The sequence below is a fragment of a genome, unplaced genomic scaffold (genome assembly GCF_019419815.1).
Source record: "Pyrus x bretschneideri cultivar Hongxiangsu unplaced genomic scaffold, Pyrus_bretschneideri_v1 Contig21, whole genome shotgun sequence".
NCBI lineage: Eukaryota > Viridiplantae > Streptophyta > Magnoliopsida > Rosales > Rosaceae > Pyrus > Pyrus x bretschneideri.
In genome coordinates this window covers 6,683,314-6,710,909 of record NW_025999513.1, presented here as the reverse complement: position 1 = coordinate 6,710,909, position 27,596 = coordinate 6,683,314, and the positions used below count along the sequence as shown (strand labels likewise).

Below are 27,596 nucleotides of genomic sequence, written 5' to 3'. Positions count from 1 at the left end.
TCCTTATTTCCAAGTTAATATATAACACAAATTAAATTTTGTTATTTCTAGCTGAAGCTTCAAAAGATAGTTCAGAATTGTAATGTTTAATTTGTTTCCATTTCCGTCTTAACTCAGAAATTCGTTCATGGCTACTTAATCGAGGAAGATTTTTCTATATGCTACATTTCTGCCTTTCCCGCTGCCTTTCCCTCCCACTCCAATTTTCCTGCCGTAAAACCACTCTTTTGTCTTAGCAGCAATATTTGAGGATTTTCAAGAACAATATGGGGAATCTCTTGATTTAAGAATAAAAAGTACCGTTGATGATGGTGAAGATGTTGTGTGCACAGTTTTGCACCTTATGGTGCTTTTATGGAACCACATGTGAGGAGGAAGAGAGATTCAACTGTTGGTTCTGCAAAACAAATATTTTTTGTGAAATTTTGAATCTGCAGTTTCTGGTGCTTCAGTCCATGTGTTTAATTTTGATTCTGCAGATTTTGGTGTTGCAGTATAGGCTTATGAAATTTCGTTTTCCAGCAAAAGCACTCTTACTTTTGTCTCAGCAACAAAAACATAGTATATAACAGACCAAATATATAAAACATTTCAGAAACAAGGCAGCGCGCCTAAGGCAGATTGGAGGGGGAGGGAAAGGCAGAAAAATTGGGCATTAAAGAAACTTGAGTGTTGTTGGTGATGTGGCGAAATCTAGAACCTTGAATTAACTTGGTATGGAATGAATGGTAGATAAAGTAGGCGGGGATGGAAGGGGATGGAAAGTAAGAGGGGAGACAATCTTGGTCCAATTGAAAGGCCATTAAATATAAATAGGGGAGTGATATTTACACGTCCATTTTTACTTCTCACACACTCTTCTCAATTTTCAGCCGAGTGATCAAAAGAATTTAAGAAAATTAAAGGCTAAAAGTTAACAAAGTATGTGAGAAGTAAAAAAAGTGTGCGAATAGCATTTTCGATAAAACATAGATATGTAATTAGTTTGGGTTACTTTTTGGACATTATATTTACTATAAAGCTAATTTGAATCCCTAATAGTTATTTGAATATTTATTTACAAATAATGGGTGCTTCAAGGTACAGAAGATTTGAAGCGTTACACTCCATCAATTAGTAAGGGGAAAATATATATCCTCATTTCCCTAAAAGTATTTCTTTCTGGTTGATTTGGTAAGAGAATCAAATCTTGTCATTTACAAATATAACAAATGAAAGTAGGTAGCAGAAAACATGATGAAAGCAAAGGAAAAGATAATCGGATTAAGAATAATTTTTTGGTGTTTTGTCTTTGAAGAAGAAATGATGTTCCACACGGTTGAAACACCAAAGTATTCTAACTTATAAGTTAATGGAGCAAGTTGTTAGGTTATGTTAACTTTTTACAAAATGTTTTAGTATCAGTGGTCAGAGCCAGATTAGCCAATGAAGGGTATTATACAAAGATTAGTAACTAAACAGATAAATTTAAGTATTAACACCAAAATAATCCAGTTTCAAACTCTGCATGCAGATGACTTTTTGAAACGTCACGTTCTTTTTTATTCTTTGATTCCTACCATTTCTAACTAAGACACGGAGATACTTCTTTTAGTATTCTGTAAACAAGTGTAAAGGGTGGCATAACATAGTGGGAATCTGCCCAAATAATTCTGATGCAACTTTTCTGGGTGAGGTGTAGGGGTGCAATTTGAGTTGGGTACACTCGGCTTCGCTCATGTTTAACTCGATTTCGAATCCGATCGGATGGGTTAGAATGTAACAAAAATCTGCCCACTCAACCTTAACCCGATTATTTATTGGGGTGGATTGGGTTGATGCTTTGTCCGTCCCATGTCAACCCAAACTCAACCCGACTTATATCCTGAATGTTCATGGAAATATATGTACACATACATACATACATACATACATATATATATATATTCATGTAATAGGTTCAAGTTTGGAAGGACTATACTTGAAGTATGTTGTTTGGTTTTCACTTTAAATGAATGACATTGTTGCTTTTGCATTTTGTTAGTTTATTTAAACTTTGGTATTGCCTTATAATTTAATTTCAACTTTGCATAGTTGAAACTTAGAAATGCGTTTCACATTATTTGGTTTATTTTTGGGTTAAACTCTATTTACTACCCTCATGTTTTGTGGTTTTCAACATTTAGTACATCAAGTTTTTTTCGTCCCAGAATTATACCTAAAGTGTTAGGCACAGTCTCATGCAACCGTTAGTCAAACTGTTAATTCTCTTGTTAAGTGATGATGTGGCACCCAAGTGGACAATGATTGGGCACCACGTGTCATTAAAAATATTAAGATAATTAATTTAAAAAAAAAAAAACCATCCCTTCTCTCCCCCCCCCCCCGCCCCCAATGCAGAAGAAGAAGAAGGAAAAAAAAAAAAAACCAAATCTGCAACCCAGAAGCAGAAGAAGGAAAAAAAAAACCGAATCTGCAACCCAAAAGAAGAAGGAAGAGGAAGAAGAAGAAGAAAAAAAAACAGCAGCCTAAACCCAGTTCATTCCCCCCCCCCCCCCCCGCCGATCCTCCTGCCTTCCTCCCTCGCCCCGCGACTGCGAATGCGAACCCAGACCATGAACTCCGTATTTTTGGGATTTTCAGTGTGGGTGAATTTCGAAAATACTTTGAGATTGGGAGTTTGAGTTTGAGATAATTTTTGGACTAATTTTGTGGTAGATCTCCATTAATGTGGAAATGACTAATTGGGGTTTTTTTTTTCTCCTTCTTCTTCTAGTTCTTCTTCTTTTTTCTTCTTCTTTTTCTTCTTTTGGGTTGGGGGCGGGACTGGGTTTTTATTGTTTGTTTTTTTTTTAAATTAATTATTTTAATATTTTTAATGACACATGGCGCCCAATCATTGTCCACCTGGGCGCCACGTCATCACTTAACGGGAGAATTAACAGTTTGACTAACGGATGTATGAGACTGTCCCAAAATTAACATTTTAGGTATAACTCTGGGATGAAAAAAACTTGATGTACTAAATTTTGAAAACCACGAAACTTGAGGGTAGTAAATAGAGTTTAACCCTTTATCTTTTGTATGGATTGATGTTTAAAATTTGATTTTACATAAAAAATACAAAAAGGTGACGAGATAGAAATACGAAAAAATTCTGTTTGTGTTGTACGTAATCAACAGGAATTATAGTTTATCAAAACTCAGAAGATACGGTTTTTAATAGACAATTTTGACATTTATTTAACTATTGGGTGTGATCTGATTATGTTGTTGATGTTTTCCCTTAAAATAAATTTCTTTTTGGAATATTAGATGATTTCATTAAAAATACCATAAGATAGTACAAGGGATGACTAAAATGAAAATCCAAACTCAATGTGAATGTTAAGAACAAAAGCTGCATCTTATAAAAGATACGTTGTCGGAAGAGTATCAAAGGAAGTAAAAAACCTTCTTGAAAAAAATCACCTAGTACAAAACTTTAGAGTTAGAAAAAGAGGACGCACATGACACAGACTAGAAATTAGAAGAACTCATTTGGAAATGCTACGAAAATGACTGAAATCGCTTTTTAGAAAAAATGTTGTTGGATTCCAAAAGAACTCGAAGTGCTTCTTGCAGGATGCACCTTAAGTGCTTTTCCAGGATTAATTTGCATTTTTACTAAGAACTGGTTCTAAAAACATTTTCAATAAAAATATTGTCAGTCATTTTAAAAATACTTCCAAATGAGTCTGAAAACACCAAGGCTTCTTCTATCCACACTTCACATTGTTGCTCAGTGTTAGCATCATTCTCCTACAACAAAATAATAAAGTAAAATTAGAAATATAGAAAGCACAAAAACATTAAAAACCCAAGTAACCAAAAAAGTTAAAACGACAAAATTAGTGATTCGGATCAAAATAAAGAAAAAACATCCACTTGATAAAATAACTAACCTCTTCGCAAACATTTGGCACATATGATGAGCCTTTTTCTTATCTCAACACGCTATGCAGGATTTTAAAAGAATTGTGACTATAAACTACATAAGACATATTACATCAATAGTTGAACTACTAAATTCGTTAAGTATTGTAGGTATCAAACTTAAGTATAAAAATATACAAAAAAAATGCAGCACGTTTCTTGATCGCATTCAGACATCTATTCTATACTAAATCGTATTCGTAGAATCATTTTTTCAATGTGCGGGCAATAAACTCTTTCTTTCTTCTTTCTAATCAAACACTTCTAAAGTTTTATTTTTTGTTGCGATTATACTTGCATGGAATCAATTTCAACATGCCCTTTTTTTCTTCAGATGCACACTATTTTAGTCTGTTAGATCAAATAAAGTACAGAAAATCAACGAAGATAAAGTGTGCAAAGAAAATTTGTATTCAAGGTTGTCCATGTCTAAAATGCATGAAATGATTTATACAGTCTTCGAGACGCCACCCTAATAATCATGTCAATAATTATAATACTATGTCATGTATCTTGACTCTAATAATGTATTACATTTACAGGTTTCGAATGCCAATAACGTCTCATGGTGCATGGAAATCTTTTTCGAGTCTCTCTCTTATGTTCACTTTTATGATTAGTAATTGAGAAATGCTAAGGAGACTCTCTTAAAAGTGAGATTTTTTATAGACTCTTCACCACCTCATGTTTATATAACACAATCCCCGTGCTAACATTATAAAATATTATGCCAAAAACATGAGGTGGCGAAAAGTCCATGAAGAGTCTCCTTAGCATTTCTCTTAGTAATTTAGTAAGGCATTTCACAGTGAAATAATGAGTGTAATGTCCATATATATTAGTTTGATTCATATTACATGATTATCATATTGGTTTGATAGGAGGAGTTTTAGATATTAAATGTGGGAGTCAGTCTACTTTTTTTTCTCTATCTTATCTTATGATTAGTTACCTCTTTATCTCTCTCATCATTTAAAATATAAGAATCACACTTGTGAATTGAACTCAAAAATAAGAATCTCTCGTTTCTGGTCTACTATAGGAGTTTTATTCCTGTATTATTGATATCATACTCAATTTTTACGACTTGGTGGAAGGCCTAAGGCAAAATGGTGTGTGGATCATGAAAGCCCAAATTGAGGGAGGATCTTGATCCAATTAAATGGGCCTATATTCATAACTACCCATGAAATCAAACAAAATCACATTATCCAAAAATCCATGCCATTCTCTCACAGTCTCTCTCCCCCTCAGTGCCTTATCTAAAGCAAAACCGAAAGCTTTCAACTTCCTCAAAATCTACACTGCGAGCAAAGCAACAGAGACATGGCGTCTCTGGCTCAGCAATTCACAGGCTTAAGATGCTCACCGCTCTCCACCTCGCGGCTCTCGAAGCCCTCAATCCTTCCCAAGCAAAACAAAATGCCGGGTTTGCTCCCCATCTTCTCCGCCGCGGTCATCTCGAATGCGCAGACCAAAGAGCGCCTCAAGCTGAAGGAAATCTTCGAAGACGCCCACGAACGGTGTCGTACCGCCCCCATGGAAGGCGTCTCTTTCACTCTCGACTCCTTTTACAACGCTCTCGAGAAGTACGACTTCAATTCTGAGATTGGAACTAAGGTCCGCTTATCACCCTCTTCTTTTGGTAATTCAATTTTTGTTTCTTTTTTTCAGTGCAAATTTGATGGGTATGAGCTGAAACGAATAAATTATGTCTTTGTGTCGAATTCAAGACTCGGTCTGTGTCATTGGCTCACATTAAGCATACCCAGAAGAACTTTTCTTCTTCTTTTATGTGTAGAATCTAGAATTGCATACAGTGTTGGAAAATGGGGACTATTTTGTTGGTGGTTTTGTAAGTTTACATTGGCAATGTGTGCGAAAATTTCGGTTTTGAGTTAATTAATTTTTTTTTTTTTCACTTGGTACATAAGTTTACAATGTGAGCTCGAGTGAGGAACTGTAACTGCATACAGCATATGTAATTTATTTGTGATTCCGTGGGAGATTATAATTTTGCGCATACGGTTTTGTTTTGTTGTTTTTTTTCAGGTGAGGGGGACAGTTTTCAATATAGATAACAATGGAGCATTAGTTGACATTACTGCAAAGTCTTCAGCATACTTGCCTTTGCAAGAGGCATGCATTCACAAAATAAAGAGTGTAGAAGAAGTGGGCATAGTTCCCGGAGTGAGAGAGGAATTTGTGATTATAGGCGAAAATGAAGCTGACGACAGCTTGATCTTGAGCTTGAAGTCCATCCAGTATGACCTTGCGTGGGAAAGATGTAGACAGCTCCAAGCTGAGGATGTTGTTGTCAAGGGTAAGGTAGGTATCCACTTCAAGTTTTCTTGCCCGTAATGTTAGTAGATTGGTCTTTGTCTATTATTGTCAAGAATTGGTATATTTCCAAGCATCAAGAGTTTGATATTTAGTACACTTTCAGACATTTATTCTTCTTCTTTGCAGACAAGTTCACGATTTCAACTTTTTATTCAATCTATTCTTAGAAAGCTCCCTTAAAATGTATTTGTTCAGGTTGTTGGTGCGAACAAAGGTGGAGTGGTGGCTGTGGTGGAAGGCCTTAGAGGTTTTGTTCCTTTCTCACAGATATCAACAGTTAGTTCTTTAACCTGCCTCTTAATTTTCCAGTCTCTTCTCAGCTTGATACTTACGCAGTTACTCTATCTTTCTGATTACTCTATTTGTGCAGTAAAATAATACAGTTGTTATGTAGTTTCTCATTTTCTTTCGTGTTGGCCTTTTGCCCTTGTTAACCTAATACGAAAGAATACAACTGCAAGGAATACTAGCTCTGAGTTTGAATTACTTTTACAACTAAATGTTTCAGTATCTGAGTCACATTTACTTCTGGATGTACTAGAAATCAACCGCAGAAGATCTTCTTGAAAAGGAGATTCCTCTGAAGTTTGTGGAGGTTGATGAAGAACAGTCTAGGCTTGTTCTCAGTAACCGCAAGGCCATGGCAGACAACCAAGCACAGCTTGGAATTGGATCAGTTGTCATTGGAACTGTCCAGAGCCTGAAGCCATATGGTGCCTTTATCGACATTGGTGGAATCAATGGTCTTCTTCATGTTAGCCAGATCAGTCATGACCGAGTCTCGGATATTGCAACAGTTCTCCAACCTGGTGACACTCTCAAGGTATAGATACTATATCCTTATCTTGTTACTTGCTCATAGTATTTTTCTACTCCGTTAAACATCTCTAAACTGATACTCTTTTGTGTAGGTCATGATATTGAGCCATGACCGTGAGAGAGGCCGTGTAAGTCTATCTACCAAGAAGTTAGAACCCACTCCTGGTGACATGATTCGCAACCCAACGCTTGTTTTCGAGAAGGTATTTTCTGGATAATACACCCCAAACATTTAGTAGTTGCACTTGCTGGATGGTAAATTCTAGTAGTGAATCTCAGTCTTATCGTCTTGATGTGTTTTTACCACCAAGGTTCATTTCTGCTATAAGATGTTTTGGCATGACAATGATCTCGTAGTTTAACTAAACAATGAAACCAGATAAATGACTGAATATATGCTTGTGATTCTGTTCCGTTAGGCGGAGGAAATGGCACAGACATTCAGGCAGAGAATTGCTCAAGCAGAAGCTATGGCTCGTGCGGACATGCTCCGTTTCCAACCAGAGGTAGTTACTGGGCCATTATCTCCTTATAACAAGTTCTATGACTTAATCTGAATGTCAAATGGAAAACGAAAGTTCTCATTTTCATTAACCTGACCATATGCTTCTTTCCTTAATTATGCAGAGCGGATTAACCCTCAGCTCCGACGGAATCTTGGGTCCTCTTACTTCAGACTTGCCAGTAGAGGGTTTAGATTTGAGCGATGTGCCTCCGGCTGAAGTGACTGACTGAGACATAAATGTTCTTCAGCACTTTTGGGGTTTTCCCGCTTTGATTATCTTGTAGAAATTGTTGTAAAAGCTCATACCACAGACAGCCTGTAATGCGAATACATTGCTTTAACCAGACTGTTTATATTTGTTATTCATTTTGAATAATATATAGCTTTCTTAAAAAAATAAAAAAATCAATTTGTGGCTTTGTCAAGGCAGCGTACCATTCCGGAGGCCCCGAGAAAACTCATTTCAACTCCTCCTAAGCCACCATCGTGTGATTTATTAGCGTGCCACCATCGTGTGATTAATTAGCGTTAACATGCCGTGTGAAATACGAGCCTGAAATTCATCTCCAACCACTAGGCCACTCTGTGGTGGTTATACATACATATATAGCATTCAGAATGATTGTAAGCGTGCTTCATAAATCATAATTCTCTACTTGTTCTGCTATTTTTTCCAATTGGTGACCCGATAAAATCTCGATCAGATGTTTACCAAATGAAATGATGCTAGCTATGGAAAATGGTAACATCCTTGATAACTGATGTGAATCTTCTCTCTAACACGTAAAAATCCTCGTACATTCAAGTTTCCTAACAAGATTCTGCTAATGATTGCTTTTGTACAGTGAAGAGTATACTAGCGTAACATATCCAAGACGGCCCCAAACAAAGAAACGAGGGTGGTCTGTGCTTACAAAACTGACGCAGCACGAAGCTGTTTAAGCTTCCTACTTAGCTTTGCTGCTGCTCTTCTTGACTTTCTTTTGCTTCTGCTTCAACTGAGAAAGGCCTGCAGATGTTATCTTCACATTGCCGATAATGGCAGCAACCAGTTCAGGATCAGTACACGCTTTCATCAAGTCTTTCTCTCTAACCGTTGCTTCTGGCCTGTGGCTAAACAGATTCATGGCAGTTTTTGCAGCTACAAAAAATTTGTAAGAACGAGGTCAGTCTATGTGATAAAAGAAAGCTCTTGAACCAAAAAACCGCACGCAAGGGAAAAGAAAAAATAATTAAATTTCTATCCGAGCATTACAGATACTTTAAAATTTTGCGGACGAATTCAAGCGAAGAAGTTCTTTACCTTTCCCTCTCTTCACAGAGCCAGGAACTATCTTCACATGATATTTGTAAGACTGGACTGAGCTATAAGGGCCACAGACAGGTACCGCATAAAAGAGAATATCACTGGACAGTGGATTGCCAGTCAAGTCATCGACATCGTTTAATTTCTCCTTCTCTTCTTCACCTATCTCATTAATATCATCCTCCTCCATTGTCACCTTGTCAACTTCAGAAGTAGATTTATCGAAATCCACAGGAGGGTCATCTTCAACTCCGCCATTTGCATGACCATGTAATGTACCATCTTGATGTTCTGGACAATCCTAGGACAGACGACCTACCTTTTTACATCTATAACATATTTTTGGAGTATCTTCAGGACCTGCTAGATGATAAGAATTGATGTTAACTGCAAAAAATCAGTGGACTTCCATTACATGATACTAGAGAGAATAACCACCAAAGGATGGCCTCGCTAATGAAACATGAAAAATGACGATGACATACTTGGTTTCTTATCTTCAGCTGGAGCTGAGGTTTCATTTTGGGACTCTCCATTCTTCTTTACTCTTCCAGTAGACGGAAAATTCAAAAGTATCGTCATTCCGATCAATTATCAGGTTTCTTAAGCAAAATAATGTGAGTAACTCCCAAAAATTCATAGGAAAATTCTGTAGGATGTTGTTACACTTTTGCCGTTCATTCGTGAGAAAATATTAGAATGAAAGTTCTATAACTGGCACACATGCAAATATGCAGATGCAGTATGACATACAGGAAAAGCACAACATTATGCATCACGTGTAAGGGGCATCAAAGCTCAATTTGGAACAGATGAATTCAAGGCTAGAGAAAATCAATTGGTTAACAATATAAGGACGGTGCAAGTAACTGTACTCACAGCTAGTAAAGCCATACGGATCCTTCTTTCTTCCTCATCCTGATCAGCATACTTCTCTTTCATCTTCTTGAGTTTACCCTTTTGTCCACGGCTGGCTTTTCCAGTACTTGGCTTTTTATCATTAACTTCCTTTTCAGTCTGGCTGAAAGAAACATTGTGTAGTTTCGATTGGCTGGTTTTTCCACCACTTGGCTTCTTCTCGTGAACTTCCTTTTCAGGCTGACTGACTGAACCATCATGTTTTAATTTTTCGTTTTGCACCTCAGCTGGTTCTTCATGAGCACTACCAGTCTGGCCTTTCTTGAGCTTTCTTCTTTCGGCTTTTGAAATATGAGGTTTATCTCTTCCTGTAGCCTTATTCTCTTCAACATTAGGTTCCACTACCAAATCAACTGGAGAAGTGTCAATTTGATATTTTTTAGCAGACATAGCTGTAGATCCAAGCCCAAGAGCTCTATCAATGAGATCCTCAAGTTCTGGGGTGACAGATGAAACACCATTTACAGAAATATCAGCATCACTCAAGGCCTTTCTGTCTTTCATGGAAATTTCATGTGAGTCTTTTGCTTCAGCATTGCTTGTAAGTAAGCCATTCTCAGATGGGTCTTTCAGATCTGGTTTAGTGATATGTATAGATGAATGAGGAGCGGTTTTTTATTCTTCTGCAAGTTTTTCCTCTGCAGTTTCATTCTCAGATACCTCTTCTAGAGGTCCAATTTCATCAACAGCATCCGTCCCTTCCTCCTCACCTCTTACCCTCCTCTCATTCAGATGGGAGCCCAAGGAGCTTTCGTCCAAGTGAAATAACAACCCAAAGCGCATAATTAGAGGGTGTGGAGGAAGAAAATTCTTCCTCCCACGAATTATAAAACTTCCAACTGTCAGATACTCCCCTGTAGGAGCAGTTTTACTGACCTGGTGAGGATGAACCCACCAAGCACTGGTGACAATCTTTGAATCCCATGCTGCACTGTGGCAAACCTAGAGTATAATATCGGTAAACTATTCAGTAATTACAATTTACACATCCAGGGATATGAAGCACTAACAATAACACAATAAACTATATGAAAACAAAAGCATTACATGAAGGTCATAGACTTACTGTGAAGCATCCTGCTTGGTTTAATGTAAGTGGAGGCACTGGTTGGTCAGGCCTATGGTTCTTTATCACGGTGCTGGAAGCCCCATGCAACTCCGCATGGACATACCTGTTACATAAGGGAAAAAAAAATCAATCAAGAGAAAGAAGATGTTAAGTTGGCTTCATGCTAGACGAGATAGGCAAGATAAGTACTGGCACATTTGTAATAACTTTGAGGTAAAGTAAAATTTCATGTAACCAGATTTTTGGAAACATGAAATTGACCAACTTCATTTAGAAAAGAATTACAACGTATTATGTCCACGAAACTAAATTGACTTACAGATCTCCTTTTGACATATAGCGCTTGACTATCATCTCATTTTGTTGAGCATCACATCCACTGATAATCAAGTAGTTCTCACTGCTGATGAACCAGTTAAATTTCTCAAACCAGTGAACCTTGCGCATATGTGAAATGCTAGCAACAGCTTTTTCCTGCAAGTTAAATGTAACAAAGTGGAATTAAAAACTCGAAGAGAGCTTATCTTCTAAGATGATATTGGATAATGGTGACAAACATCCACCTAATTCTGCTTCGCCTCTTAAACATAATTCTGTTTTTCTGTATACATATTTTTGTACATGCTTAACATTTTGGTTGCAATGATGTTGACATATTGCTCATCACACAGTATGTACTTTCTGATTCCCTTTTGCTCTGTCCTAATATTTATGGCATCGCTGCCTTGAAAACTCATTTGTTTTCTTTTGAATTAACTAAAAAGAAAAACATGGTTGTGCTTGACATACTAGAGCTCCTATTTGGCAGTTGAATGAATACCATCAGAAAATACAAGAAGGCCATGCTGGACCTAAAAGGCTAAACAACTTATTCGTGATCTATAGTTGGAAGCTAGCCATTTAAAACTATATCATAGGACTATGGAAGGTGAAGCTACCTGTGACAGCTGGAGACGATTCTTTTTCTCGGCCGCCTTAAATGCCTTTTCATGTGCTGTTACAGTCTTCTCCTGTTTGCTCTCCTGTTTTTTCTTTAGTTCATACCACCGCCGAGCATTGGCATCTGCTGAAAGTGCTAAATCAACTTCCACCTATAAGAGGGAAGAAAGGTAATGGAAGTAGAAGGTAAAATGAAGAGACTCATCGTTTTTTCCTAGAGAAGATGTAGAAAAGTAGAACCTTAGAACACACCTTATCTGCAGGGAGAGTCTTCTCATCATCATCCATTTCATCAAGATTGTTGCTCAGCAGCAATGTCATGCAATTCTTTTCAAGCTGAAGCTTGTCGATGAGGCTAGCAACAGGGTTTCCATATTTCTTCTCCTCCTTCACCATTCGAGCAATATCCTCCCAACTTGTGCCCTTTGCTAAAGCTACACGAACAGCAACTATAGCGGTATCCACATCATGTAAGTTATATTCTATCAATTCCGCCATTTTAACGCACTGATCAACTTCTTTCCTTAGCATGTGAACACGATTTTCCTATATCATAGGGTTGAAATGATTGAGATGAAAGATTCCAAGCATAAATAGCACACATGGTCCAACAACGTACAACGCATAATGTAAACCAAATATGTAATATATACAAACATTAATATTTCCAAACCCCTGACCCCTATACCCATCCCCCTTGCTTAAGTCATAACACAGAAAGACTGTACTCAAATATGACTTTGAATTGCAAATAGCATAGTAGAGGAAACAGGGAAAAACCTGATCAACACGTATTTTATTAAGCTTCTGGGTGGCGGAGCTCTCTTTTGCCTTTTGCTGTTATTCAGCCCTTTGACTCTCAATTTTGCTATAGAACTCATCCAAAGAAGCATCAAATGTTTCGAACTCTACATGCTCCCTCAATTTGAATTGGTTTAATAATATGGGGCAGAATTCATCATATATCTGCAAAATGGATGCAGAAGTCAGTGTTAAAGTTTAAAACACCATGTAATGGAAACCCAACTAGGCAGACCTCCCCCAACCAAGGGAAGAAAAAGGGGAAATTACACTCTAGTCTAAAACATGTTAAGGTAGTGTGGTACCTGGACAGAACTTCCTGGTTCAGATGGGGGACCACTTTTTCCTGAATTCTTCTGCATTAAAATGTATCCTTAGGGAATTTTATCACCTGAAATGACATCGTGCAGCCAATCCTCAAACTTCGCAACAGCTTCAACCAATAGCTGAATTGCATTATCATCTAACTTGTTCTCTTTAGAAACTTTTGTATTTGGAATGAGGCCAGCTTCCAATATAATATGCTCAGACAGAGCAGGCCCATATCCCAACGCATCCCCAAGAACATTCTTCAAGGTGGCCTGTTTGGCTTTAGCATCACCAGTACTCTTACTTGACTCGGCAGGCTTCCCACCTTTACTTTTACCCTTTTTCTCTTTCGGTGCATCAGGCACATTATTTCCACCTTCAAGATCCTTAACGGGTTCATTGTTATCAGGTTCCTTAGACAACATAAGAGCTTCCTGTAACTTTTCAGCAGTTGTTCGCTCAAAAACTCGATAAATTTCAACTGGATAATGATGACGTGACATGATTGCAACCCCTTTATCGTCATCCCTGTTAAATGAGAATTTACCACCTAATTAATATTTCAACTTAAAAAGAAAACAAAAGAATCAGAAATTTGTGGGGTCTCTTACTGAACAGTAAGCACAATCAGAAGCAAATAAAGATGTTTCTAGTCAATTCTTAAAGTTACAAATGCTAACACAAAAACTAGCACATCTGTAATCAAGCAAGAACTGGAAAGCTTTTTAATCATAACATGCCAAGTCATTGTACAAGAATGTGAGACCGTTTATTAGTAAAATGAAATAGGAAATGAGTGTAGTCATTGACCTATGAGAGCGAAGAAGGGTCATGACCATAAAATCTGAATCTGCGAGAATAACATTTCCTTGGGCATATAGCTCCAATATAACGTAGTACGCATTCACACCGAGCCCAAATTGAGAGAGAACAATCTGCAAAGAATGTCACAAAAATTAGACAACCCAGAAAGTAAAAACAGTAGGAAACTCCAAATGTGAAAAAATGAACCCAATTGACAGAAAAGCTTGTACCCTATCATATCCAAGCTGGCGTACATCCTCGAGCCTTCGTGTTCGTATGTGCTTCCTCAATTTTAGGGTAAACCCAGATGGAGTATTACTCTTGTGACTGCACAAATTGAAGAAACAAAGAAAGCAGGAATCGATAGGGATTGCGGAAATCCATTCCCCTTGACCTATCATCTGCAAATTTCAATGGAATGCAATAACTCATTGGCATTACCGAACGTATTGAGTCGTATGCAATCTGACGCCACTCTCAATCAACAGAAAGACCTTCTCGCTCTCGCCGGACTCTGTGACTCCACTGCTGTTCATAAGCTTGAACATATACGTCTGCAGAAAACCCAATTTCACAACACATTTGAGAATCAAACGATGATACAACATGAATTTTGATTGATTTAAGGGAGAAGGAGAAGAGAATGGAGGGGAGGGAGAGAGAAGAGACCTTGGGGGAGATATCGTAGACGTTGGAGCAGCGCATGCCGATGAGCCGCCGCAAGCACTTGACCTCGGCGGCGACATCGGCGGTGTTCATCCGGACCTTCACCATCTTCGCCGACGAGCCTCCTCCTCTGTCTGTCTCGGCGTGGTGTGGTGTTGCGTGGTAGGCGGTGGTGTTATTAACTTTCCGTGCAAGGCGAGGGAGATTTTCTTCTCTTCCTAATTTTCATGGGAAAATTTGAAGAAGAAGGGCTTTTAGGTAATTATAATAATGTTTAGTAGGGATTAGTATTGGGTGGCTTCTATTTTCCCGGTCACGCACGTTACGCGTGCTTTTGCTTACTTGGTGTGATCAGTGACATTAATTTCATTTGTTGTTTGTTTGACGTGTTTAGTTCGATGGCAAAAATAAAATAGGTATGTGAGATGTTAAAAGTATTTTTTTTTTTTTTCATGACTGGTTTAATTACTTAAAATCGGATGAGTCGTGAAATGGTATAGAAAGGATGGGGACGTGAAGGATGCGATAAACAACATGAAGCAACCAGTCTGCGTTAATCATATACCCAAAATCAACGTAGGATTCACCTATTTTTTCGTTTGTAAATGTTAGTTGACGCATGATATGACATGAATGAGAATGATACTTATTCTCTCTTAAGTCATAACTGAATTTTAGTTTCTATAAAGGCAGGTACTTACGTACACTCTTGTGCCATTTAAGTTCTCCCATTTAAATGATATCACAAACACAGTAAAATTAGAATCTCACTTTGTATTATGGATTCATAGAAACCATACTCTGATCTGATTTACACGTCAATTTGTAAAGCGGAACAAGAGCCCGTTTTGAAGTATCTACGTGTAAATCGAGAAAAAAATAAAGCGTAAGAGATGGAAGGTGAAAACTTAACTACGGCACGTCTTTAAGAACAGTTTCGGTGCTACTGAAATAACTTGGGAAAATTTTACATTCCTCGTCTTACAAAACACGATTCCACGGCAGGATGCAGCAACAGCTCTTATCACGTTCAACAGGAGGAATTAAAAGCACTTTCTATTTATATAATCGCTTATCGGATGAAAGCCATTCACGACTGGCCAAGATCTGTATGTATAATCCGTAAACTTAACAAAGCTGTTGCAAGAACTTTGGCAGATCAACCCCCACATAATTATATGTCAACTCGGGAGCTTGTCGGAAATACCAATATCTACATGCCATCAAGTTTTGAGCTTCTGCTCTATCGGCTTTTTGAAGTCCTTTTGGTTATTACGCAGTTCGGGTTAAAAGCAGGGACATCAAATTAACAGGGTATGATGTGAACTGTCTCTGCCCCTGGCGGATGGTTTACCCCACAGAATGACGGATCAAAGGATTAGGTGCACAACTAGAATGCACAGTATTTTTTTCTATATGTGACCAATTGTTGAAAGCATAAATGATCGGATACAAATTTTTTTATACCTTTGCTAGAAGAATCCCAAGAAGGTGAAAGAATTGGAGATGTTGTTCGTGAATCATTCCTGAACCAGGACTAGGTTAGAGTAAATGATCGGATGTTTCCTGGATTACCAAGCAAAGCAGGAGGAGGAAAACAAATAAGCAAAATCAGCATAAATATAATTTACCGAAGTCTACCTGTCTGGTTAGGGATGGGCAACGGTTATAGCAGGCAGGTAACCGCGGTTGTTTACCTATAACCGTTTAAGCTTTTGCCCACATAACCGTTTACCCATTGGGTATTTACATAAACGGGTATACGCATACCCATAACCATTTATAAATAGTTAACCATACTCATTTACCCATAACCGCATACCCGTTTACTTTCTTCTTTTTTTTACCCGTCTACCTATTTTTTAACGACTGGAAAATTAAAAAGAAATTTGTCATAATTTTCTTTTTTCTAACTATTAAATACCGTTATAAGTACATTTAACATGTATTTTTATATTAATGACAATATTATTTATGAATATATGCAATGTCTTCCAATTATTTGACGGTCAAGCTATTACAAGAATCATGCATGGTTGTAGGTTAATTAATATTCTTGTGTGTGTGTGTGTGTGTGTGTGTAGATATGAAGCCTTTAAGGGAAGGGATCCCCATTTTTCAAAAAAAATGGGACATCTTCTTAACCATTAGATTTTGCTTTAATGAAATCTTATAGTTGAGATTATGTAGTCTGTAATTTAATCTCAGTCACAGAATTTCATTAAAGTTAAATCTAATGATCAAGAGGGTGTTCTCATTTTTTTTGAAAAATAAGGATCTCTTTCCTTAAATGACATATATATATATATGTGTGTGTGTGTGTGTGTGTGTGTGTGTAAGTACGCATCAGTCTGCTAATAGTGTGACATCCCACATCGCCCAGGGGAGTGATCCTTATATGTATATTCTCATCTCTACCTAACACGAGGCTTTTTGGGAGCTCACTGGCTTCGAGTTCCGTAGGAACTCCGAAATTAAGCGAGAAGAAGGCTAGAGCAATCCCATGATGGGTGACCCACTGGGAAGTTGCTCGTAAGTTCCCAAAAACAAAACCGTGAGGGAATGGTAAGCCCAAAGTGAACAATATCGTGCTACAGTGGTGGAGCGGGTCCGGGAAGTGATCCGCCCCGGGCCGGGATGTGACAATTTGGTATCAGAGCCTAACCCTGGTCGCATGTGTGCCGACGAGGACGTTGGGCCCCTAAGGGGGGTGGATTGTGACATCCCACATCGCCCAGGGGAGTGATCCTTATTTGTATATTCTCATCCCTACCTAGCACGAGGCCTTTTAGAAGCTCACTGGCTTCAGGCTCCGTAGGAACTCCGAAGTTAAGCGAAAAGAGGGCTAGAGCAATCCCATGATGGGTAACCCACTGGGAAGTTGCTCGTGAGTTCCCAAAAACAAAACCGTGAGGGAATGGTAAGCCCAAAGTGGACAATATCGTGCTACGGTGGTGGAGTGGGCCAGGAAAGTGATCCGTCCCGGGCCGGGATGTGACAAATAGGCTAATTTGATAAATATTTGAATTTTATTTAGAAACATATGTTCATCGATCCAAACCATTTAATCGATTTCTAATTTTGGGGTCAAATGTTTATTGAAAACTCAAGGCCAATTAAATATATATATATATATATATAGGTACGCATCATCTAATAATAACATATTTCTAAATGCTCAAGGTAATTATTATCTTGAATTGGTCAAAACTCCAAAAGACTCCAAAACAATATTGTCGAACACTAATGATTTAGCACATTCAGTCACATATATTAAACATTAGTCCGTTCTATCAACTATATTTTTCTCTCAAGCGAGGCATAAATAAATAAATAAATATATATATATATATATATATATATTGTATGGCCCTTTATAACCAAATATATCTCGTGATACTAAACCTAGTTAGAAACTAATTTTTTTTTTTTTAGTTTTACATATATTAAAATAAACTGTTAAATGGATACACGTTTATAACCGCGGGTAACACTCATAACCGCCCATTTAAATTTCACGGGTAAATGATTATACCCATAACCATTTATTTATCTAAACGGTTACCCATAACCGTAACCGTCAAATTTAAATGAGCGGATAATCACAGTTACCCAAAACCAATGGGTATTTGTCCATCCCTAGTGAGGATCCTACTGACCAAGCCCATCGGGCCATTGAAATTTTATCCAACAGCTACAATTATTAAAACTTTTAGAGGGACCCCCTGTTTGTAGCCGTTGAATAAAATTTCAACGGCCCGATGGGCTTGGTCAGGAGAATCCTCACCCTTTGCTCAAGAGAGAATCCTGATCCGCATGTTTTGATATGGGTCTAATGTATTGCACAATCATAGGTAGGGTCTAATAAGTAGAGCAATTAAAGTGATCATAATTTGAAAACAAAATTACACCAACTGTCGTTGAATGTTTTATCATGACTCTTCCAGAATTAAAATGGAATTTTAAGTTACACATCAAATCTCATCATTTCATAAAAAACTCTCATCTTTTTTAGTGTAAAATATATCGTTGTATTTAAAAATAAAAATAAAAAAGTTACTCATCAAATCTCGTCGTTTCATCAAAAACTCTATCCGATTTCTGTTTTGAATTTTCCTTTCGATTCCTGCAGATTAGTATCCACGAATTCTTATAAAGCTATGAGAACTATAAGTAATTTTACATGTTTTTGTTGAGTCGTTTACAACAGTAAGCTTCATTTTTACTGGTATTTGTTATATGATTCTAGTCTACATGATTTGTGAGTATTATACATTGATTGTTTTACGTAAGTAATTGCTCAAGAGGCTTTTGACATTGATTGTGTTGGCTTTGGGGCTTTTAACATTACCAAGATGGAGGACTACATCTTACTGTTAGAATCATGTAAAATTACTTATTCCACCATGATAGGTAGTTTAGCTTGTACAAGTACTTATATGGCAGGTAGTTCAAACTGTAAAAGTACTTATATAATAGGTAGTTTAGATTATAAAAATCAGTCGAAATATAAGTTTATGCCGACTAATATTATAATATGATAGGTAGTTTAGGTTGTACAAGTACTTATATGACATGTAGTTTAGACTGTAAAAGTACTTATATGATAGGTAGTTTAGATTGTAAAAGATCAGCTGAAATCTGGATTTACGCCGACCAATAGGGTACCTGAGTTAAAAAATAATAATAATAATAATATAACTAATAGTAAGGCCTCCCAAGAGATTTATAGGTGTCCAAAATTTTGGAAATGTCCTAAATCTAACTTTGGCTTATAGCACACGGTTTTTTGTGAAAAAAAAAAAAAAAAATTGAAATTTTTAGCTTTAAGAAATATTTTGCCCTAGAGTTAAGGAAAATATTGCAAAACCTTTGGATGTGATCCTTCCGATTATTAGGTCCTCAAACTATTTTTTATTGATTCTTAAAGTGAGAAAATAGAAAAATATTTATAAATTTAGGTTTTAAATCATTGATTACAAGTGTTTAAAAATGAATTATAATATATTTTGCACGGAAAAAATATATTTTGAAAAACACAAATATGATAGTTTGTTGTTATGGTAAGAGAAATAAAAGAAACATTAACAAAATAAAGAATAAAACTAAAAAACTAAAAAAAAAAATTGAAAGGGAGGGATCGGTATGAAGATAGCGACTATTTTGGGTATAGGTCGCTATGTTTTTAGCGATTATCATCAATACGAATAGTTAGCAAAGTACCGATCGTATCATTTTCTTTTTTTTTTTTCTTTTTTTTCTTTTTCCATTGAATAGATATAGTAGAGTAAAATAGTAACCACAATGCAAAGTATCAACCTAACAACAAAAAGCGCTGACAAATGGAGTACCATTCATTGACCTAAATAAAAAAATAACTAAAAATTGGACTAATCTAATTGTTAGGCCATCAAAATTGAGAAGAGGATCATTTTTAGATCTCTTTCACCAAATTCACTCAATCACCTAATTCAGACCCTTGAAATTTAGTCAAACGGCTAAAGTTATTATAACTTTTAAAGGGGCCCCCTGTTTATAGTCGTTGGATCAAATTTCAAGGACCTGGATTGATTGATTTGGTGGATTTGGTGGAAGGAATCTGGAGAAGATCTCTTTCCATAAAATTGAACATATTTCAAGTTAGTTTATTTACACATAACAAATTTGTAAGGAAGAAGTTAATTTAAACCACATATTAATGAAACTCTTTTTGTCAACTATAAGAGGGTGAAAAAACATTTTTGTCTTCTATCACAAAATAAAATTATGGACAATAAAGTAATTTGCACAAACTAAATTTTACAGTTGTTTTAAAAGTATTATCTACATGTAATCCTAACAAATCACCTACAAGAACTCTGGATTTTTACGGGTGTATTGTTTTATGAAACTTCGAATTTCTTTGGCATTTATTTTCAAAACTTCAAGTTCGAGTTTAAGTACAAACTCTAGGTTCATAATACCTGCAAACAAACACAATATACATATGTAGTGAATGGGATTAGGTTTGGAACCTATGTGTGAAAAGAATGAGTGACGACCCAAAATATGGGGCTTGTCGTGGCTTGCAAGCCCAAAAGAGTGGTTGTTGGGTTGCTGGGCAACAAAAGAGAAGTAAATGGGTTAACAGATTATATACCCAATTATTGGGCTAAGAAGGAAGAGTGAAAAACAAGGCATAACTCATTGACTTGTTATTTCATGCGAGCAAAAAAATAAAACAAGGCCCAAAAGAAAAAAGAAAAAACAAGTGAGACGATTTGGTGCATATGTCCAATTGAGTTGTGGGTTGACTGCAGGCAACCCAAGTCCGTAAGAAAGGTGATGCAAAACGGCTTTGTTTTGGACCTCAGAGTTTTGGAGCAGGAACGACTTGGTAGGCTCGAGCAGCGCGGCTTCAAGTTGCGGCTCTCATGCGTGTAGAGTTTGAAAAATCCCATTTTTTTTTCTTTTATTCACGCATATTCAATTCACCACAATTATAAGAATAATAAATTTAAGCTGAATCTATAATTTGAAAAAGAAAAAAAAACGTAAAATTAGAGTTCATGCTTCATTGTGAATGTTTCATGCAATCATTGCTGAAAAAATATTGAAATTGAAACCATGTTTTATAGATTACTTGGATTGCTTGATGAATATTGTGAACGGCTTTGTAGTAAACAAGCATTCAGTTCCTTAGCTCAGTGTCAGGAGCGTGTTTAACAATGCGTTGTGCCCTAAATTTAACTGAATGAGAGAGAGAGGTGTGGAGCTGCATAAAGAGAAAAGATAGGCTTAGGAATTACTGTGATGATATTTCTCCGTACCTTGTCATGTTTAACAGGATGCAGCAACAGCTCTTATCATGTTCAACAGGAGGAATTAAAAGCACTTTCTATTTATATAATCGCTTATCGGAGGAAAGCCATTCACGACTGGCCAAGATCTGTATGTATAATCCGTAAACTTAACAAAGCTGTTGCAAGAACTTTGGCAGATCAACCCCCACATATTTATATGTCAACTCGGGAGCTTGCCAGAAATACAAATATCTACATGCCATCAAGTTTTGAGCTTCCGCTCTATCGGCTTTTTGAAGTCCTTTTGGTTATTACGCAGCTCGGGTTAAAAGCAGGGACATCAAATTAACAGGGTATGATGTGAACTGTCTCTGCCCTTGGCGGATGGTTTGCCCCACAGAATGACGGATCAGAGGATTAGGTGCACAACTAGAATGCACAGTATTTTTTTCTATATGTGACCAATTGTTGAAAGCATAAATGATCGGATACAAATTTTTTAATACCTTTGCTAGAAGAATCCCAAGAAGGTGAAAGAATTGGAGATGTTGTTCATCAATCACTCCTGAACCAGGACTAGGTTAGAGAAAATGATCGGATGTTTCCTGGATTACCAAGCAAAGCAGGAGGAGGAAAACAAATAAGCAAAATCAGCATAAATATAATTTACCGAAGTATACCTGTCTGGTAGGGATGGGTAACGGTTATAGTGGGCAGGTAACCATGGTTATTTACCTATAACTATTTAAGTTTTTGCCCACATAACCGTTTACCCATTGGGTATTTACATAAACGGGTATACCTATACCCATAACCGTTTATAAATGATTAACCATACCCATTTACCCATAACCGCGTACCCGTTTACTTTTTTTTTTTAACCCGTCTACCTATTTTTTAACAACTTAAAAATTAAAAAGAAATTTGTCATAATTTTCTTTTTTCTAACTATTAAATACCGTTATAAGTACATTTAACATGTATTTTTATATTAATGACAATATTATTTATGAATATATGCGATGTCTCCCAATTATTTGACGGTCAATTTATTACAAGAATCATGCATGGTTGTAGGTTAATTAATATTCTTGTATGTGTGTCTAAATATATATATATATATATATATATGAAGCTTTTAAGGGAAGGGATCCCCATTTTTCAAAAAAAATGAGGACATCTTCTTAACCGTTAGTATTTTGCTTTAATGAAATATTATAGTTGAGATTATGTGGCCTGTGATTTAATCTCAGTCACAGAATTTCATTAAAATTAAATCTAATGATCAAGATGGTGTCCTCATTTTTTTTTTGAAAAATATGGATCTCTTCCCTTAAATGACCTATATATGTGTGTGTGTGTGTGTGTGTGTGTGTGTGTGTGTGTGTGTGTGTGTCTGTAAGTACGCATCAGTCTGCTAATAGACTAATTTGATAAATATTTGAATTTTATTTAGAAACATATGTTCATCGATCCAAACCATTTAATCGATTTCTAATTTTGGGGTCAAATGTTTATTGAAAACTCAATGCCAATTAAATATATATAGGTACGCATCATCTAATAATAACATATTTCTAAATGCTCAAGGTAATCATTATCTTGAATTGGTCAAAATTCCAAAAGACTCCAAAATAATATTGTCGAACACTAATGGTTTAACACATTCAATCATGTATATTAAACATTAGCCCGTTCTATCAACTATATTTTTCTCTCAAGCGAGACATAAATATATATATATATATATATATATATATATATATATATATATTAATAAGATGGTCCTTTATAACCAAATATATCTCGTGATACTAAACCTAGTTAGAAACTAATTTTTTTTTTTTTAAGTTTTACATATATTAAAATATTGTTAAATAGATACATATTTATAACCGTGGGTAATACCAATTACCGCCCATTTAAATTTCACGGGTAAACGATTATAGTCATAACCATTTATTTATCTAAACGGTTACACATAACCGTAACCGTCAAATTTAAATGAGCGGATAATCGCAGTTACCCAAAACCAATGGGTATTTGCCCATCCCTAGTGAGGATCCTCCTGACCAAGCCCATCGGACCGTTGAAATTTTATCCAACGGCTACAATTATTAAAACTTTTAGAGAGGCCCCCTGTTTGTAGCAGTTGGATAAAATTTCAACTGTCCAATAGGCTTGGTCAGGAGAATCCTCACCCTTTGCTCAGGAGAGGATTCTGATCCGCATGTTTTGATATGGTCTAATGTATTGCACAGTCATAGGTAGGATCTAATAAGTAAAGCAATTAAAGTGTCCATAATTTGAAAACAAAATTACACCAACAGCCGTTGAATGTTTTATCATGACTCTTCTAGAATTAACATGGAATTTTAAGTTACACATCAATTCTCATCATTTCATAAAAAAACTCTCATCTTTTTTAGTGTAAAATATATCATTGTATTTAAAAATTAAAAAAAAAAAAAGTTACTCATCAAATCTCGTCGTTTCATCAAAAACTCTATCTGACTCCTGTTTTGAATTTTCCTCTCGATTCCTGCACATTAGTATCCAAATTTGAATTTGAATTCTTATAAAGTTATGAGAACTACAAGTAATTTTACATGTTTTTGTTGAGTTGTTTACAACAGTAAGCTTCATTTTTGCTGGTATTTGTTATAAGTTTCATTTTTGCTGGTATTTGTTATATGATTCTAGTCTACATGATTTGTGAGCATTATACATTGATTGTTTTACATAAGTAATTGCTCAAGAGGCTTTTGACATTGATTATGTTAGCTTCGGGGGCTTTTAACATTACCAAGATGGAAGACTACATCTTACTGTTAGAATAATGTAAAATTACTTATTCCTCCATGATAAGTAGTTTAGCTTGTACAAGTACTTATATGGCAGGTAGTTCAGACTGTAAAAGTACTTATATAATATGTTAGATTTTAAAAGATCAGTTGAAATGTAAGTTTATGCCGACTAATATTATAATATGATAGGTAGTTTAGGTTGTACAAGTACTTATACGACATGTAGTTTAGACTGTAAATGTACTTATATGATAGGTAGTTTAGATTGTAAAAGATCAACTGAAATCTGGGTTTACGTCGACCAATAGGGTACCTGAGATAAAAAAAAATTAAAAAAATAATATAACTAATAGTAAGGCCTCCCAAGAGATTTATAGGTGTCCAAAATTTTGGAAATGTCCTAAATCTAACTTTGGCTTATAGCACACAGCTTTTTGTGAAAAAAAAAATTTGAAATTTTTAGCTTTAAGAAATATTTTGCCCTAGAGTTAAGGAAAATATTGCAAAACCTTTGGATGTGATCCTTCCGATTATTAGGTCTTCAAACTATTTTTTATTGATTCTTAAAGTAAGAAAATAGAAAAATATCTTTAAATTTAGGTTTTAAATCATTGATTACAAGTGTTTAAAAATGAATTATAATATATTTTGCATGGAAAAAATATATTTTGAAAAACACAAATATGATAGTTTGTTGTTATGGTAAAAGAAATAAAAGAAACATTAACAAAATAAAAAATAAAACTAAAAAACTTTAAAAAAAATTGAAAGGGAGGGATCGGTATGAAGATAGCGACTATTTTGGGTATCGGTCGCTAATGTTTTAGCGATTATCCTGAAGGCGAATAGTTAGCAAAGTACCGATCGTATCATTTTCTATTTTTTTTCTTTATTTTCTTTTTCCATTGAATAGATATAGTAGAGTAAAATAGTAACCACAATGCAAAGTATCAACCTAACAACAAAAAGTGCTGACAAATGGAGTACTATTCATTGACCTAAATAAAAAAATAACTAAAAGTTTTACTAATCTAATTGTTAGGCTATCAAAATTGGGAAAGGGATCCTTTCTAGATCTCTTTCACCAAATTCACCCAATCACCTAATTCGGATCCTTGAAATTTAGTCAAACGGCTAAAGTTATTATAACTTTTAAAGGGGCCCTTGTTTATAGCCGTTGGATCAAATTTTAAGAACTGGATTGATTGATTTGGTGGATTTGGTAGAAGGAATCCGGAGAGGATCTCTTTCTATAAAATTGGACCTATTTCAAGTTAGTTTATTTACACATAACAAATTTATAAGGAAGAGTTAATTTAAACCACATATTAATAAAACTCTTTTTATCAACTATAAGAGGGTGAAAAAACATTTTTGTCTTCTATCACAAAATAAAATTATGGACAATAAAGTAATTTGCACAAACTAAATTTTACAGTTGTTTTTAAAAGCATCATCTACATGTAATCCTAACAAATCACCTACAAGAACTTCGGATTTTTATGGGTGTATTGTTTTATGGAACTTCGAATTTCTTTGGCATTTATTTTCAAAACTTCAAGTTCGAGTCAAAGTACAAACTCTAGGTTCATGATACCTGCAAACAAACACAATATACATATGTAGTGAACGAGAATAGGTTCAGAACCTATGTGTGAAAAGAATGAGTGACGACCCAAAATATGGGGCTGTCGTGGCTTGCAGGCCCAAAAAAGTGGTTGTTAGGTTGCTGGGCAATAAAAGAGAAGTAAATGGGTTAACAGATTATATACTCAATTATTGGGCTAAGAAGGAAGAGTGAAAAATAAGGCCTAACCCATGGACTTGTTATTTCATGCGAGCCAAAAAAAAAAAAAAAAAAAAACAAGGCCCAAAAGAAAAAAGAAAAAACAAGTGGGACGAATTGGTGCATATGCCCAATTGGGTTATGGGTTGACTGCAAGCAGCCCAAGTCCGTAAGAAAGGTGATGCAAAACAGCTTTGTTTTGGACCTCAGAGTTTTGCAGCAGGAACGACTTGGTGGCTCGGGCAGCGCGGCTTCAAGCTACGACTCTCATGAGTGTAGGGTTTGAAAAATCTCATTTTTTTTTCTTCTCTTATTCACGCATATTTAATTCACCACAATTATAAGAACAATAAATTTAAGTTGAATCCATAATTTGAAAAAGAAAAAAAAAACGTAAAATTAGAGTTCATGCTTCATTGTGAATGTTTCATGCAATCATTGCTGAAAAAATAACAAAATTGAAACCATGTTTTATGGATTACTTGTATTGCTTGATGAATATTGTGAATGGCTTTGTAGTAAACAAGCATTCAGTTCCTTAGCTCAGTGTCAGGAGCATGTTTAACAATGCGTTGTGGCCTAAATTTAATTGAAGGAGAGAGAGAGAGAGAGGGGTGGAGCTACATAAAGAGAAAAGATAGTCTTAGAAATTACTGTGATGATATTTATCCGTACCTTGTGCCTTTTTTAAGAAAAATAATGGGGTTACTTGCCCTACAAGAAATACAAAGTTGTACCTTTTTGTTTTTTTGTAATTAATTCTTGAATTATTTCTCACTAACATTAGTAGTTTTTGAGACTATAAATACTCAAGTAATGATTTTTGTTGTGAAATTGGTGTGAATGCCCACATAAAGAAAATAACCACATATGGCTAAGGGTGGAAAGTGGAAGAATAGAAGTCAAAATTATATTGGTTAAATGGTAGAAGTTTGGTTTTTATTGTTTTGGTGTGTAAGCCTTTTATATGCATTAAAAGAGACGTATATTTGTATCATATGGGTAGTACAAAAAGATGAAAAGCAGAAGGTAATAATCATTTTTCCCTCATTTGTCCCTCTCTACGTTCATTTCTCTTATCTGATACTAGTAAAGAAAATAAACAGAATAATACATAGCTCTCGTTTCACTTCAATCTCTAACAACTCTGATGATATATATAGGTACGCATCATCTGATAATAACATTTTTTAAATGCTCAAGGTAATCATTATCTTGAATTGGTTAAAACTCCAAAAGACTCTAAAACAAAATTGTCGAACACTCTAATGTTTTAGCACATTCAATCACATATATTAAATATTAGATCGTTCTATCAACTATATTTTTCTCTCAAGTGAGGCATAAATATATATATATATATATATATATATATATTATGGCCCTTTATAACCAAATATATCTCGGGATACTAAACCTAGTTAGAAATTAATTTATTTATTAATTTATTTATTTCTAGTTTTACATATATTAAAATAAACGGCTTAAATGGGTATCCGTTCATAACCGCGGGTAATACCCATAACCATCCATTTAAATTTCACGGGTAAACGGTTATACCTATAACCGTTTATTTATCTAAATGGTTACCTATAACCGTAACCGTCAAATTTAAATGAACGGATAATCGCGGTTACTCATAACCAATGAGTATTTGTCCATTCCTACTATATGGGTGTGAATATAATACTGCTAACAGCATAATAAAGATCTAACACTTCCTCTTGTCTGATAATTGTGAGTCAGCTTCTACCAGAATTTCGATCTTCCTTTAATACTGGACGATGA

At 35.6% G+C, this 27,596-nt stretch overlaps 1 protein-coding gene and 1 pseudogene across 1 annotated transcript; one reads left to right on the top strand and one right to left on the bottom strand.

The window, feature by feature from the left end:
• The first annotated feature begins 5,193 nt into the window (after window positions 1-5,193).
• LOC103961261 (30S ribosomal protein S1, chloroplastic) lies at window positions 5,194-8,040 on the top strand. Its single transcript, XM_048584297.1, has 7 exons — window positions 5,194-5,574; window positions 6,007-6,282; window positions 6,493-6,573; window positions 6,839-7,120; window positions 7,209-7,319; window positions 7,536-7,622; window positions 7,744-8,040. The coding sequence occupies exons 1-7, from the start codon at window positions 5,281-5,283 to the stop codon at window positions 7,849-7,851; spliced, it is 1,239 nt and encodes a 412-aa protein (XP_048440254.1). The 5' UTR covers window positions 5,194-5,280; the 3' UTR covers window positions 7,852-8,040.
• A 312-nt stretch (window positions 8,041-8,352) lies between these two features.
• LOC125477329 lies at window positions 8,353-14,675 on the bottom strand (annotated as a pseudogene).
• Window positions 14,676-27,596: the final 12,921 nt, after the last annotated feature.

Excerpts from the sequence above, each read along its gene's own strand:
- LOC103961261 (XM_048584297.1), top strand. The coding sequence starts at position 5,281 with ATGGCGTCTCTGGCTCAGCAATTCACAGGCTTAAGATGCTCACCGCTC. Across the intron at positions 5,575-6,006 it reads ATTCTGAGATTGGAACTAAG|GTGAGGGGGACAGTTTTCAA; the intron begins GTCCGCTTATCA and ends GTTTTTTTTCAG. Across the intron at positions 6,574-6,838 it reads CTTTCTCACAGATATCAACA|AAATCAACCGCAGAAGATCT; the intron begins GTTAGTTCTTTA and ends TGGATGTACTAG.